Here is a 15,740-nt window from a genome sequence, read left to right as displayed (position 1 = left end):
TGTTAAAAAAGAGAGAGAGAAAGGGGGCCCGGCAAAGATGTTTGCCCCAGGGCCTGTGCTGGCTCTCGACATTCCTGGATGTAGTGTGTATGTAAGTATTTATGCATATAACCAAAACATCTGCGCCAGCTATTGAATGGCACCACAAACAAAAGTCCATAAAAAATTTCACACTTTGGGTACTCAAAATTCAGACAATTTAGAAAAATAATTGTGGTATATGCAACAATGATTTCTTTACAATAGAACACAATTCTAAATAAAAGTACTCTCCTCACAACTTTCACTAGGACTGTACGTGAGGGTTTGATTATATCTTTATTGAGGTAATTTTTAAATGTGGTACTGATAAACTGGAGTTCTTAAAAAACTCTTTATTTTTTCAATAAATGTTACCACTTTTAATATATAAAAACATTACAGTTTAATACTATGATTAGTTATTACTATCACAAGTTTTGATACTTTCATTGGACTAAAGAAGACACATGAATATGTCAAAACTTGTCCACATAAATTTGTTGTTGTTGTTCATTAAGAGTGGAATGGGCAGCGTTTATGCTAGTTGTAATAATGTACATAATCAACCCCCAAAAAAATGCTGATTGGTACTCTTACTGTCAATTATATAATGCTAGCTTATACTTAGTAATTTGAATGAGCACTCTTTTCTTTCAAATAGCATTTCATTGGCCCTTCCCAAAATTATTAACCAAATCTGACTGTAAAATTAACCATGTATATCCAAGCATACAGCAACAAGATATGGGTAAGAGGCTTAAAAAAAACAACAGAAAACTTGGAATACTGAGTACAACAAAAGCATAATTAAACTCAAACTGGAACTATAAAATTAAGATAAGAACTTGATGACTGAAATAACCATGTACATGATAAAACAGAAATAACTGAATCATCACTTTAAAACGGATAGGAACAAGTTCCTTGCCTCATCAATCTGTGTAGATGTTTGTCTTAGAGCTGCTTTAGTGGCTGCTTCTCGCCTTGCTTGCTCTAGCAACTGCCGAGCACGTTCTTTCAGTTCTTCTTGCCTTGATTGCTGACGCTGGACAAACAAAAATAAAGAATTCTAGAAACGTCATGCAAGTGAAACAGAAAATGATAATACTTAGATTCACTAAGAAAGTAAAATAAAGGTAACGGTTCTACAATCATTATATAAATAAAACAAAAAGTAATATTTTCAAATCCATCATGCAAGTAAAACAAAAAGTAAAGATTCAAAGTCAACTGTGAAAGTACATCAGGATAAAGTAACAATTTAAAATTATGAAAGTGTATTTCAGATAACAGCACAACAAAATACTATTACCTTGCATGGCTGCTATGAAGATTTTTACATAAGCCACAAGCCTTGAATGAGGCTCCTGCCCCTGAACGTACTAACATGTATAGCACAAGCTTATCATGTAATCATCATTAGAATACAGCCCTCTACTAAAAAAGAGGGAAACACATTTTCTATGTGCATTCTACATCTGAAATACATTTTCAGGTAAGTAAAATGTGCACTTCAGAAATGTTTACTTACCTCTGCACAACAAACGAGCTAGAATCCCACATCAAGAAGATGGGTTAGGGGTCAGTGCTTGAGTTTGTAGTGTGGTTAGGGCAAAAAGTCGAGCTGTTCCATATCGAAGAAATGTGTTCGATATTTACCAGAATAGTTAGGCGAAGGGAGTAAATACCCCAGACTTGCACCCTGAGGAGAACACATGACCGGGAATGGCTTGGTTCAAAGTGTAGTGAGGTGGCTTGTACTACACTTTTAGGTAACATTGTCTTTAGTATATATACATACTTCAATATATAATAATGACATTGAGAGAGCTGTAAAAAACGAACCTATAACAAAATAATAAATCCCCACATTGCTAGTCTATGGGAAGACTGGAGAATGGCAACTGGAGTTAGACAAAACACATGAAAGATGAAACCACAACATGGAAGTACTGTGTTAGAGGTCATCACTTCCTCATCTGAAAGATCAAATACATGGGTTGTCAATAGCTAGAGTGAAATGAAGCCATGACATGACAAACTTTATGGAAGGAGGCATGAAAAATAAGAAAAGTTTCATTGCTCAACTGGTCAAAGTGGAAGAAGTTAAGTTATTAGGAGAAAAGGAATCCCACGCAAAGAAAAGATGCTGTTAACTGTCCTGAAAGTACAAGAGAGATTAACAACAAATAGCCTGTATAGGACAAAAGAAATGATCTGGGTCAAAATTATTGTAAAGGGAAGAGATGGATGGAAAACTGAGTGTATAAAACATACAATCACCATTTTAAGCAGTTCTGAGAAGGAAGGAGCAGTCAGGGAAGAAGATTAACTTGTCCCTGCAGTAAATAGTGTGGGAGGCTCCAAGACAAAAAAGTGTGAGCAGTGGCTTCTGCAAGCAAGAAGAAAACGAAAATATCTTTGAAGTATAAAAGAGAACACTGAAACCACTCTAGACACAGAACTTCTCTGTCAGAACTATGGAGACTGCAATTGGAGACCAAAAGATTGGTAACTAGGTATTGAGGAAAGTCAGAAAGGCAACAATGATAAGACACCCAAAGTGGAAGCGAATCTACTAAAACACCATAGAATAGAGAAACCAATCTGCAGGAAGGATCCAGTCTCGGTAAGATAGTCGATCCATCACCAGAAACTAAGCTTCCATGACATGATAGACTGCCAAATGTAGTGGTCATGGGCTCAAAAGAGAAAGATAGCAGCAAGGAAAACAAAGGTTCTGAGAGCAAGTGCTTCCCTGATGGTGGATGGAAGAAACAAAAGTGGTGTCTAAATGGATCATGATAAGAAGACCCGAGAGACAAAGCAGAAAATGATGATGATCCTGCTGAGCAGTCAACATCTCGAGGTCATAGATGTAGAGAAACTGTTCCTTTAAAGACCAAACTCCAGAATTGCACTCGACCTGAGCAGAGACATTGGTTAACAAGTTTTGTTTGTAGATTTGATTGTCATCAAGCAAAAACTACACAATGTGCCACATATTATATGTTCATCACGGGTATGAAAATCTGCATATGTGAGCATTATAAATCCTCAGACTCACTGCTGGGCCCTGGGAGCTCCAAACAGATACCAGTGTATATGAGATGGGAGAATTGGTATGTCCAGGGTCATATGTGGTTGAGTGTGCTACCACAATAGCAAGTGAGAAGAAAAAGTGGGTCTTTGGATATACTTGCAGTGATTGGCCAAAATCCACTGAAAGGGATGTGTATGGGTAAGTCCAAGAGGTACAAGGGACTCCAGAAAATGAAATTCTCCAAAAGAGACAAATCTTCTGATGCAGGAAATTAAGGAGACATAAGAGCCTTGGTATCAGAAGTTCTATAAATAGAAAAAATTAACATTTTAATGGAAAGTAGGGATCATTGGTTATTTGTAGAATTGCTATAAGAAGTATCCAAAACAAAATAAATGCCAAAATAAAAAAGTACAAAAACAAGGAAAAAGTGATACTAGTTGGATGTAATTTAAAATGATTTTCCATCCTAATTTGGTTGGCAAACTTAAGACTGCTTCATTTAGCTATATGGATCACAATGGCCTACAGATAAGTGTATAAAGCTTCAAAAGTAGGGATTAAATTTTATAAATTTGTGATTGTGGTTTTAATTCATGTAAAAGTCATAGCTATGAGGGATATAGCTATACTGAAAGTTTATAGATGTTGTGTCCATTCCACGAACACATAAAAAATTGAACATATAAATAGGAAAAATAAAATAAAAGTTTAATGGAAAGTAGGGATTATTGGTTATCCCTAGAATTACTATAAGAAGTATCCAAATAAAATAACTGTGGTTTTAATTCTTGTTTCGTTACCTTTTGTAGCAGGATCCCTACTTCATTTTTAAATTAATAATTTTTTAATACTCTTGTTTGCTTACTTTTTATGTTATACCTGTATAAAGTATATACTTGACATTTAGAAACTGTTGTATGTCTATCCATCGATATGTAATGCCATCCATTGGGTTGAAAAGATATTTAAGTATGTGCATGACATCTTCTTCTTCTGTAGCTTTTTCCCGTATCTTTACGGGGTCGCTATTTTTTTTGGTGTTGGCAGGGTTTTTACGGCCGGATGCCCTTCCTGATGCCAACCATCCCCTAATTTAGCAGTGTACGACTAGAGGGAAGGCAGCTAATCATCACCACCCATTGCCAACTCTTGGGCTACTCTTTCACCAACGAATAGTGGGATTGACCGTCACATTATAATGCCCCCACGGCTAAAAGGGCGAGCATGTTTGGTGGGACGGGGGGTGCGAACCCGCGACCCGCAGATTGCGAGGCGAGCGTCCTACCCACCTGGCCATGCCGGGCCTAGTATGTGCATGACATGTTTACCATTAATAAAAAAAATCTGTATATATTTATTGGAATATCAAAAGCAGATACCCACAGACCAGTTAAGTAAGCTGAAGGTATCTTGTAACAATAGTCCGAGATGTCTAGGGGCTAGCCCCACTGACGTGATCAGGTAGGTAGGAAGTTAGTAAACGAAAAGTTGCTGATTAAAAATTTTTGAATTGTTATACTGAAAATGTTAGTGACCTTTTCAGCATATTATTAGTATATATGCACATTATATATTGTAACCAATAGGTTGAATGGTCGGTTTTTCCATAGTTCACAACTAAAGTGGAGAAGGTAGGGCCTTACAGAAGACAGAGTTGAAAAACACCCCGAGATAAACCAAAAATTGTGGGGGGGGGGGAATTGTTGTGACAAACCAACCCACCATGACATTGTCCTGGAGAAGAAAATAGAAACTGAGGATGTAGGACTGAGTTGTCTTGTGAGGAGGCAAGAAGCAGCCATATGTCTAGAGAATGGTGGAAATGAAGACCCCTGGAATGAATTAGGTGGGAAAAAAAAAGGGATCCTGAGAAGGTGAGGGGAAATGTGATTGTGAGACAACGGGAGAGAATAGAAGTAGAAGACCAGACTTACTGAAACGACTTTCAGAACTTAAAGATCGACCACCAAGAACCTCCAAACATGGGCAAAGTGAAGAAGTCTGGTCCTCACCAGCCCTAACCTGAGAAGGGTGGTCAGAATAAGACAATTACTGGGAAATATAATCGGATAATTAGGGTCTGATCCCCACTGAGTTGTGAGCCCCAATAAGGGAAGTTAGAACGATGATAATCAAAAACATGATCATCCACAGTACGTGAGGGTCGAGGCATACCGACACCTGAATGCAAATGCTCCCCAAAACAACTATCAAGAACCCCAATATCCAGGGAAGGAGAAAAGACTAAAATAATGACCCAAAGGCTAGTCCCCGAGAAGAGTAGGTGTGGAACATAGGAACGGGAGATAACGACAGAACATAACATACCTGAATAATCAAATCCACCAAAGGGGAAAAAAAAGAGGTCTGGGCAAGTCTCCCCAAAACAACACGCGGTTGAGAGTCATATTCAGGAAGGGGAAAAAAGCTGTCCAAATCCAAAACTTCCTGATCACTGAAAACCGTGATACGGCAATCAACAGTATGTTTTGTTTCTTGCATGAAGTTGGTCAACTCCCGACGGACCAGAACCTTCACATCATAAGCCGAGAATCTTGGTTCCGACCCATTGGACGTGGTCAGTAATTCCACTGAAGCAATTGAAGAAGTGGTTGACAGCTGCAAGACTAGAGAGGGCGATAGTTACGGTAGGGGCATTGTCGCACTCCTACTGGTGGAAGGTTGCTGCATAATCATTCGCATGTTAGTATGCAAAAATAAGTATGAATATCAAGGCTAGTAGCATGCGAAATTCTGCGCCGATAGGGGGCAGTATACGTCGAGAAAGCTTTTTGTTTGTTTGTTTGTAATTAAGCACAAAGCTACACAATGGGCTATCTGTGCTCTGCCCACCACGGGTATCGAAACCCTGTTTTTAGTGTTGTAAATCCGAAGACAAAAGCTTTTGGAGGTAAGATATTGTATCGGAAATTGGCCTGGTATGTCTTAGGCCTAGATTACTGGTCTAATGACGACATTGAAGAGTACCCAATGAAACTCGTATACAATGGGAAATGATACTTACAAAAAATCTTATCGCAGACAATAGGACACATATCCCAAAAATTACAAAGTTGATTAAAAGAAAAAATCAAACTGAAGATAATTAGAATCAAAGTTCTAACTGAAATGTTTAAAATTTATCTTTCTGTCTCATAATTAAGAAAGTTAAAGAAAGACAGACGACACTATGAATGATAATGAAAGTGCAAAAATTCCATTAATTCCTAAGAAGAGAACGCGTTTCACCAAAGCAGTGTCGACAAGGATAGAATTAACCTGTATTTAAATGCTAATATTCCCGAGAAATACTGTGCATGGAGAATGCGTTACTCTCCTATTGGCAGGGGATTATAGTCCAATCATGATTGCATCATAGGCTGGCGCTATTTCCGTGGAAAGGCGGGAGTTTCATTCAAGGATTGTGGCACGTGCAAATATTTTCATGGCAATGGCGCGAGGTAATATCTGTTTGTTGAGAACAATGTGAGTAAACGTTTTTGAGTCTCTTTACAAATAAAAAAATATATGTACCAAATTTCAATTCTTCATGTAATTATAAACAATAGAAAACCTACACGTTTATTTTCCTGTTACTCTAAAACATTTTTTACTCTTTCATTTATTTTCTTGACTTATGTTCCACATCAAGTTTTATTTCAAATGTATACACTCCATATTTCTCATCTTATTCAATGAACCATTCTATTTTAGCTCTTGCTAATCCTGAGCATATCACAAAAATAGCTTAGTTTATTACCACATCATTTGATACAAAATAAATCGTATACTTTAAAGTACGTTGTGTCTGAGTTCTAACCTTTTCAAAAGTAGAAATAACACATTAAACAATTTAGCAAAGTACTTTATAGTTTTAGTACCAATGCAAGACATCTTTCTATGAGTAACCTTTTGTTAATAAAGAAATTCCTAGGATAACTTACACTCCTAATATTTCATATAAATGTATGATGCACGACTTTGTAAAAATGGTTAAAACATTTTAGCATAGTTCCAGATAAGTGATAACAAATACTACATACATGTACCACAGGTTGACCATTTGGAAGTGATTGGGCTCTAGTCATCTTTGTTGGTGACAAGTCTAACAAACCAGGAACCCCATCCACAGAATTTTCTCCTTCCCCCCAAAATGAAGATCTCTCTATAGGTGGTTCAGAGGCACTTTTCTCAATGTGAGGATAATGGGACGGCTTAAATACAGAATTTTTTGATTTGTGTAGTTTTCTGCAAGGTTCTCGAGATGCTGAGACACGGTTGAAAGCTTGTATGTTTTTAGAACTTGATGAAGTAACAACAGCTGACCCAGTATCATCCACAGAGTCTGAAAGAGCAGAGACTTGACTTTGAGCTGCTAGTTCTTCCTCTTCCTCTCCATCAGAGTCAAAAGGGTTCATTAATTGTTTACGAGTCATCAACTTAGGTTTCTCTTGAGGAAAAGTCATTTTTTCCTCCTTTCTACTGGATTGAGATTTGTCTTTAGATGAGCCATCTTTCGACACATGAATGATCTTATGAAGATTTAAGAAGTCATTGCTCTTGAGTTTGACTAAGCCAGATTTTTTTTCTTCTAGTCCTTTATCTTGCTGTGAGGAGAAATGACCTGAAGGTTTTGATACTAGTTTCGGAAAATTCTGACTAGACTTAACTTGTTTTGTCTCAACTGTATGGTGAGCTTTAGTAAACTGTTTGGAAGTTTCAAGACTGGAATCTGTTGTTGCACTCTGTGGACTAGATAGGGAACTTCCAGAAGATTCTGGCACTGTAGGAGTGACAAACTGGAGTAATGCTAAACTATCTTCATCACTGTCAGGTTCCCTAATTGTATATGTAGAATCAGTGACTGTTTGACCTATCTGTTGAACTTTAACTTCGAGGCCAGTGAAGTGAGCACGAAGTTGATACAGATAGGTCATTACAGCAAGTTTGTCTGGGATGGCCAGTATCACCATATCAGAAGGTTCAATAAGTCTGGGAATACCCAAGCCAAAAGCAGCATCAAAGGCCTTAAAGTGGAAAATAAGATATACTTTAAAAACTTATCTTAATCTATAATTGTCAATACTATCACAGAAGGAAATAAATGACCAACAAGGCAAAAAAAGTCATAATTCCTAAAGGATATAAAATTTTGTATTTAGTGTTAAGAAAATAATTTTAATACGTCATTATCTTTTCTCTATAAAAAGTGTTTTATATTCAGGTAAGATGAGCAATTAATACCAGAACTGTACAAATTGGATTCAATGACATAATTATTGTATTTTTTACAAGCTTTACATACAATTAATGTTTTTCATTATAATGAAACATCCTATCCTTTGCGTATATAATGATACAACATAACTGGAAACACACTGCTCCGTCAGCTCTCCATCATTTCTTAGTTTTTAATATGATATATTTTCTTATCTAAAAATATTTCTATTTTTATTTAAGCATTTTATTTTGATTTTATCACAGTATAAAAATAAAACCACAAAACAAAATTATCCTCACTTTACTCTGGTGTCTTCAATCGGAATAATAGTTCAAGGCAGTTAAAACAGATGGCGCGGCAATAAGCACCTAGTAAAGAAAAAACGCACCTTTTTACAATTTCCTTTGATATCATGCGGTGAAAGAGCAGAAACATCGATCAGGTCAGGCCGAAAATGGTGTATGACTGCACAAAAAGCCATGCCATTCCTCCAAGAAGTTGTCATATTGGTTATTTTAACTCCTCGGTATCCTTTCGTTACTTCTTTACACCATGTTAACAAATCCTCGTTAGGTATCATTGCAGTGAATTCAGAGGTTTCTGAAGCAGAATCACGTTCAGGGCTTTCAGAAACGCTTCTACAGGAGGCGTCTTTTACAACTTCTGTACTGTCTCTACAAAATTAATCATTGGGTTATTTATCTAGCTTTAAATTTGAATTCAAATCTTACTTTAAATTATCTATTATAATAAAACTCAATTTTTGTCTGTCCTTGAAAAGGTGTGCCGACCTTACTATCTAAATGCGCATGCAATGCATTTCAACGGATGGAAACAAAAAGCAGATGTAAATATACTTTATTAGACATTTTTTACAACATGTTAAAAATTTATCAAAGTTTTAAAAACGCCTAACATTAGGTCGTATAATAACATTACAAGTTTATTGACAGTAATTAAGTACGATAAAGTTTAGCTATAACTAAACTAAAATAAGCAAAAGGGTATCCTCAATAACCACGAAACTTGAAATTATTTTAGGCAGGATTAGAGTAAATTAATCTTTGAGACCTTGGGCGTAGTCAAGTACATCAATCGAAAGGGTTTGACCTCCCGAGTCCAAAACTGTATCTAGATCTCAAATCGGCTAAGAGATGACAAAGTTATGAGCTAAAAGTTTATACTTGAAAAACTCATAACCATTCTATGAGCCACTATGCCGCGGCTAAAAACGTACACAAGTTACGATGTTAATTTATCCCTTTATCGAATATAGGCCGTACTTAATAAAAGCTCAACTAATGTTAGGCCTAAGACAAGTGGACTTACAGATTTCGGTGTGTGCGATTAGAATTTTTTGTATTATTCTAGAAATCCTGTATTTAAAAAGCACTGATGCAATACTAATTCAACGGCAAATGCTTTGCGAGTCTCTGCTAGTATTTAATATGAAACACATTCTTATGACATGAAAGGAAGTAATGAAAACGGTCACAAGGTGGTGTTTGCATTTAGTGACATTAGAAAATAGGTTGTTTGTCGTTAGTTTGTAGCACAAAGCTAAACAGAATAGGTTATCTACCTGGTCGACCAAAGTGCATCAAAACACGAATTTTAGCGTTGTAAGTCCGTAAACCTACCGCTTGGTTCACTGGGGGACTGTAAGGAAAGAAATGAAAATACATAGCGAAGCATAAATTTCAACAGTATGAGGAATCGGTGCTGATTATACTGATCTTGTATAATCGATGACTCAACAACATGAAGTCATCATACATCATAAATCACTAATCCCACAATATAAAACCCGTGGAAAGAAACCAAATAGGACTTCAGGCAAATCTACACTAGTAAAAAAAAAAAAAATCACTAAAACAACAGGTAAAACTAGTTTTGTTAGTGAAAACCCGGATCGGATTATGAAAGTCGTGAAAAGTGACTAGAAGGAAGTTAAAAACCTGGAGCGGATTGTGAAAGCCGTGAAAGGTGACTAATAGAAAGTCAAAATCCTGGAGCGGATTGTGAAAGTCACTTGGTAACATTATACGACGAATGTTCTAGTTTTTATTAATTTCATTTCTCGTTTAACAAGACCGAATTATAAATGTTCATACCATTTATCATCTAAACAAAAATAAGAAAACTATTACCAGTCGGTGTCTAGCCAACTTAGAGATTAGTATCGGGAGTTTTGTCAAAAAAATGTCCATAACACATAACAGAAATAATGCCAGATTTTACAATTACACGTTCAAGAATAATGCACTGAAGGTATTCACAGTAACGAAATTTAAAATTTTATCAAAACTTCGGTTTTTAAGAAACAGTACAGTGATTCATGTTACTGATTTTGTTGCTAATATTGTTTTAAAATTTTTATGTGCTGAAATTTATGTGCCAATTACGTATGAAAAAGGGACAAAACTTTGTTTGGTAAACTACTTCACACACACACACACACACATATCCCATGTTTTGTTTGGTTGAATTTCGCAAAAAGTTACCCAATGATTATCTGCGCTAGCTGTCCTAATTTGGGACTGACAGACATAGAGTAGAGTAGAGGTAATGCAGCTAGTAAAAAAAAAAAAACGACTGCCATTGTTTTTTTGTTAACGGGACGTGAACATGGGGAGCCGCAAAAATAGGTGTCATCAAAACATTCGAGAAATTAAAAGACATACTACAAACATTTCAACAGAACAAAACCTCACGACGTGGCACACTATTTAGGTGCCAAGTCGCGGATTGTTTATTGTTTATAATTGTTTATAATTTATAATTGTTTTTAATTATGCACAAAGCTACACAAGGGCTATCTGTGCTCTGCCCACCACGGGTATCGAAACCCGGTTTCTAGCGTTGTAAGTCCACAGACATACCGCTGTGCCACTGGGGGGGCGCCAAGTCGCGGATCGAAAGATCAAAGGTTTGAGCTTGCGATACCCCGTTGAACATGCTATGTACTTTGAGCTGTGCGCATATTATGAAAGTAACAGTCAATCCTGTTATTCGGTAAAAAGTAGCCTGCCATCTAAGCGACGAGTGCTACTGACTGATTGCATTCTCTTTGCTCATCAGTTCCAGATGAGGGATGGCTAAACCTAAAATGAACCCAGAGGGTCTCTGAGTTGCCCGTTTAGCCCATGTGACGACGAGGTTGAAAATCTATTGTGACGTTGGATATGCATTATTGGGATTGTAATAATTTGCACGTTTTAACATTTCGATAGTGTTAGTGCATCGTCACTATGTTACAGTTTACATATCATAGACTCGGTTGTTACAGTATTTGGCTCGAATGGTTAAAATGTCTAGTTTCCATTGCAACGACATGTAACCGTCGTCACAAAAACTTGAGGTTAAAATGCAGCAAGAAATACACGTCATCATACACACAATTAGTCGGTGTCACGAAATGTAAACGTTCATACGTGTAATATATTTTAAACAAGGCATCACAAGCGTCTTTTTCAATTTGAAACAAAATATTTATTTTTAATATAATAAACTTTGAAGTTGCGAAGTTTGCTAATACCTCTGAACATACTTATAAGAAATGTATTTTATTTTATCAAATTACAAATTGGTAAACAGACTTAGGACTATCTTTTAGTTCGTTGACGTGACCAGTTGCACTGAAAGACGAAAAACTCAGAATTAAATCAGCATTTCACACTCCTTCCCTCGGTTTGATAACGGAAAATCTCGAGGATGGTAATTTCTTGAACTGGAATGGTTTTGTAAGAACACCAAAATTGGTAGTTTCATGATTAACTAAAACTGTACCGTGTAAGCTTTCTTTTCTGTGCTGGTCACTGATTTACTATGACATGTTCAAGCTCGTTTTTCGGAAAACACAATTTAATTATAAAAAACAACAGGAACGTATTTATATGGAGCATCTAAAAGACGTTTTGGAATCTTCAGAATTCTATCTTGAGTAAGCAAAAGATACAAAAATACACAATGGTAATTACACCAAGAATATGATATAATCTATACTATTTACTGTCGTTAGTTACAAAGTATATTATATTATTGATGTATTTGTTTTTGTTTTTAATTATGCACAAAGCTACACAATGGGCTATCTGTGCTCTGCCCACCACGGGTATCAAAACCCGGTTTCTAGCGTTGTAAGTCCGCGGACATACCGCTGTGCCACTGGGGGCATTCTTGATGTAACTACCATTGTGTATTTTTGTATCTTTAGCTTAAGGAAGATGGAATTTAGAAACGTATGTTACATGCTCCATATAATTACGTTCGTATTATTCTTTATAATTAATTGCTAAACCTTGTTTGGGATATTAAACTACTTAAGACTAAAATATAACCTTATAATTAATGATACTGCTAATCACATCAAAGTTTTCCCCCTTAAAACCTTACACTTAAAAGAGATTTGACCGGTAAATGTGTATCATTCTATTCTGATGCTGAAGTAGTTGAGAACATAAAAATGTTACAGAGTTTTGTCACAAAATCAAAGTACTAGACAAGAACCGATATCACGCTGGAAATGATCTAGAATTAATGATCACACTCTGACTAAGTGGGTTTTAAGGAAAGGTGCGATTATTAGCCACGCACGATAACGTACTGCTACTGACACCAGGATAACTGCCAATCAACACAGTAGTCTTCACTCTGACTCAGCACCCTACGTCTAGTCTAGTACAACTCACGGTTGTTAGTGCCATTAGAAGGGAACTAATTTTCTTCTAGGCGGAACTCTTCATCTCAGCCAGCGCCCTCTGGGCAGTTGAGTCAGATAATAATGACTTCCTATAGTGGTTCCTTCTTCTGACCCGAGGAATTACAATTGGTTGATGGCTTTTTGCTCCCAGACGGAAGCTACCAATCTTTCTCTGAAGTGAAAATAATTACTATATTAATTGGAGCACGTACACAATCGGGCCACATGTTTAGCGGGTATCCTTCACGTCGTTCCATCTACAAATGTTACAGTCAATATATTAACGACTTCTCTCAGATATATAGAGATTGCGTATTTCAAATATCGACAACGTTCTATTTTCAGCATATTTTAGAGTCACTTTATTTCAACAACTTCTAAGGACAGCTGAAACTGGATATTCCAAATGTTAAGAAAGTCTCATTTTATCTACAATTTTCACAGTCAATATTTGAGGAGCTTTCCCAGAAATACTGAAAAGTTCTGTGCGTGTTTAAAGTTACATGCAATTCTTACAGTTTTCAGTTTTTCTTCGCCTGCTTATTCTGTCGCAAGCCTTACCAAAATGAAGGGGGGGGGGACGTGATTCGTGCACGCAGTAAAAGTAAAAAGAATGATTAAAATAAAATTATTTTTATCACGATAACTGATATAGTGACGATGCATTAGACAGAAAGATTCCGAATCAAGAAATGCTGAAATGCATAAAACAAACTACAAATATTTATATTCAGAACTTCGTTAATAGTAGTATTCGTAACACACATGCGCACACTTTAAAAGTGGCAAGATGTAAGATATGTAGCTGAAGAAAATTAACTACTTTTTAGTCCTGTAGTACTTTTTAGTACAGTAAATATAAAAACAACAAGAGTTTGGGATCACGCCTTATCAACATAATAATCTCTTCCCGTGTTTAACAAGCAATAGACATCTCATACTCAGTGATATTTCCTGGATACCTATTTCAAACTAAAGTCACGTCATCTGTATTTCCATATTCAAAAGTGAACAATTGAGAAGCCTTCATGCACGAGTAAGGCTGAAAGGAGAACTCATTTGAGTGGCGGCACGATGCTGGTCACGAATGAACATTCCGTGGTTTGAACGGAGATGATGGATAACGGAGAAGAACACTCAGCAGTCAATACTGCTACTACTCCTCAAGGCCTCGAGAGATTAGAGAATCACAAAAACAGCTGGGCAACAACTTAGACCTTTCATCAAAAGTACACTCCCGCTGATAGCAACGAAGAGAGAGAAATTCGAACTTTTCAAAACACGACATGAGATTTTGATCCAAAGTTTATCATTTATGATCACAGAGATATTATGAAAGCTGGAAACATAACAGTAAAATACTCATTCATAGAATGTATTTAGCACGCGTATTATACAGCTCACACAGTTACACACTCGTAAACAGACGAAAGGTAGTTAGACGATCTTAGTTGCATATAACTTTTTTTATTCATCCCTGGCACATGTGTTAATGCATAGTGTCTTTTTTTTTTTGGACGACTCTTTATAAAAAAAAAAAAAATGTAATACAAGTCAGATGTTACATCGATAAATGAAGTATTTGTTTACCTATCAGAGCTGAATAGTACGATTACTACAATGTAATTGCACCAGAACAATGCTTTCATTGTAATTGTGTAAGTGCGTGTATATATATATATATATATATACGATAAAATGTTTTGTTTGTTTGTAATTAAGCACGAAGCTGCACAATGGGCTATCTGTGCTCTGCCCACCACGGGTATCGAAACCCGGTTTCTAGCGTTGTAAGTCCGCAGACGTACCGCTGTGTCACTGGAGGGGGGGGGGGTAGTTTCCAGAATGAGCAGGATTTGTTAGAGGTTTCTCTGAAACCAAACAAAAGATATGCATGCACATAAAGTCAGAACAACATTCAGAAATCACATCGCAGTACGATGGGATCAAAGCACCTTAAGATCCAATGGAGAGGAAAAACTACATTTACAGCATTCCTTATACATATGAAATCCAGTACATAGGAGAAACAAAAAGAATGATAAAAGTTAGAATTATAAGCAAAATATTTACATAATACTTGGTAAAACCGATCAATTTGCAATAGTCGATAAGTAGGATAAAACTAGTTAGTAATTCATCCAAGAATGCTTCAGTGAAGAAAAAAACAGTCAAAATTTTGCTTTAGTTCAAGCAGTAAGTGATATCTCATAAACACAGCAAAATAAAGCAAGTAAGTATTACTCACATTGCATCATTTTATTAATAAGTGTGCTGTAAAACTCAATTTACGTTTAGCTTAGCACCTAGTTCACCATATCACATTTTTGTTTAGTGTAACTTAATAATGATTCTTAGGTGAATTAGGAGCTAAACTGAATCAAATGATGCAACAAATAATGTCAAGTTGCTTTATTATTTTGCTGTATTTATGGAATGTCACCTTCTGCTTGAGCTTAAGCAGAAGTTGGGCTGTCTGTTTTATTATTACTATTATTATTTGCTGAAGTGTTTTTTTGGATGCATTTCATTTTTGTGTGTTATAACAACCTAAGACACTTACGAAGTAATCATCATTGTTTAGCTAAGTGTTTAAAGGAAGGAAATTCATACCGGTAAGTAATATGCAGGTCAGGATATTGCTAATATTACATACCCTATTTTTGGAATATAAGACGCACCCTTATTCTGAAGACAAAATTTTGAAGGAAAAAAGCTACAGTCGCATTTGAAAGATTTTTATTGAACAA

General features: G+C 36.2%; 1 protein-coding gene across 7 annotated transcripts in view; it reads right to left on the bottom strand.

Annotated features, from left to right (window-relative positions):
• The window catches only part of LOC106456894 (EH domain-binding protein 1-like), a 188,642-nt gene that overhangs the window by 68,246 nt on the left and 104,656 nt on the right, over positions 1-15,740 (bottom strand). For 6 of the 7 annotated variants that reach the window (XM_013916264.2, XM_013916263.2, XM_022382672.1 and 3 more), the window contains exons 8-10: positions 8,677-8,962; positions 7,111-8,094; positions 950-1,066 (exon numbers count right to left, since the gene is read on the bottom strand). In XM_013916264.2, coding sequence (XP_013771718.1) covers positions 950-1,066; positions 7,111-8,094; positions 8,677-8,962 — 1,387 coding nt within the window. The remainder of the gene's footprint in view (positions 1-949; positions 1,067-7,110; positions 8,095-8,676; positions 8,963-15,740) is intronic. The other variant, XM_022382675.1, reaches the window with a different exon arrangement.

Source organism: Limulus polyphemus, unplaced genomic scaffold, assembly GCF_000517525.1.
Source record: "Limulus polyphemus unplaced genomic scaffold, Limulus_polyphemus-2.1.2 Scaffold268, whole genome shotgun sequence".
Taxonomy (NCBI): Eukaryota; Metazoa; Arthropoda; class Merostomata; order Xiphosura; family Limulidae; genus Limulus; species Limulus polyphemus.
Note: the sequence above shows the minus strand (reverse complement) of the source record. Positions and strands in the feature narration are given on the sequence as shown.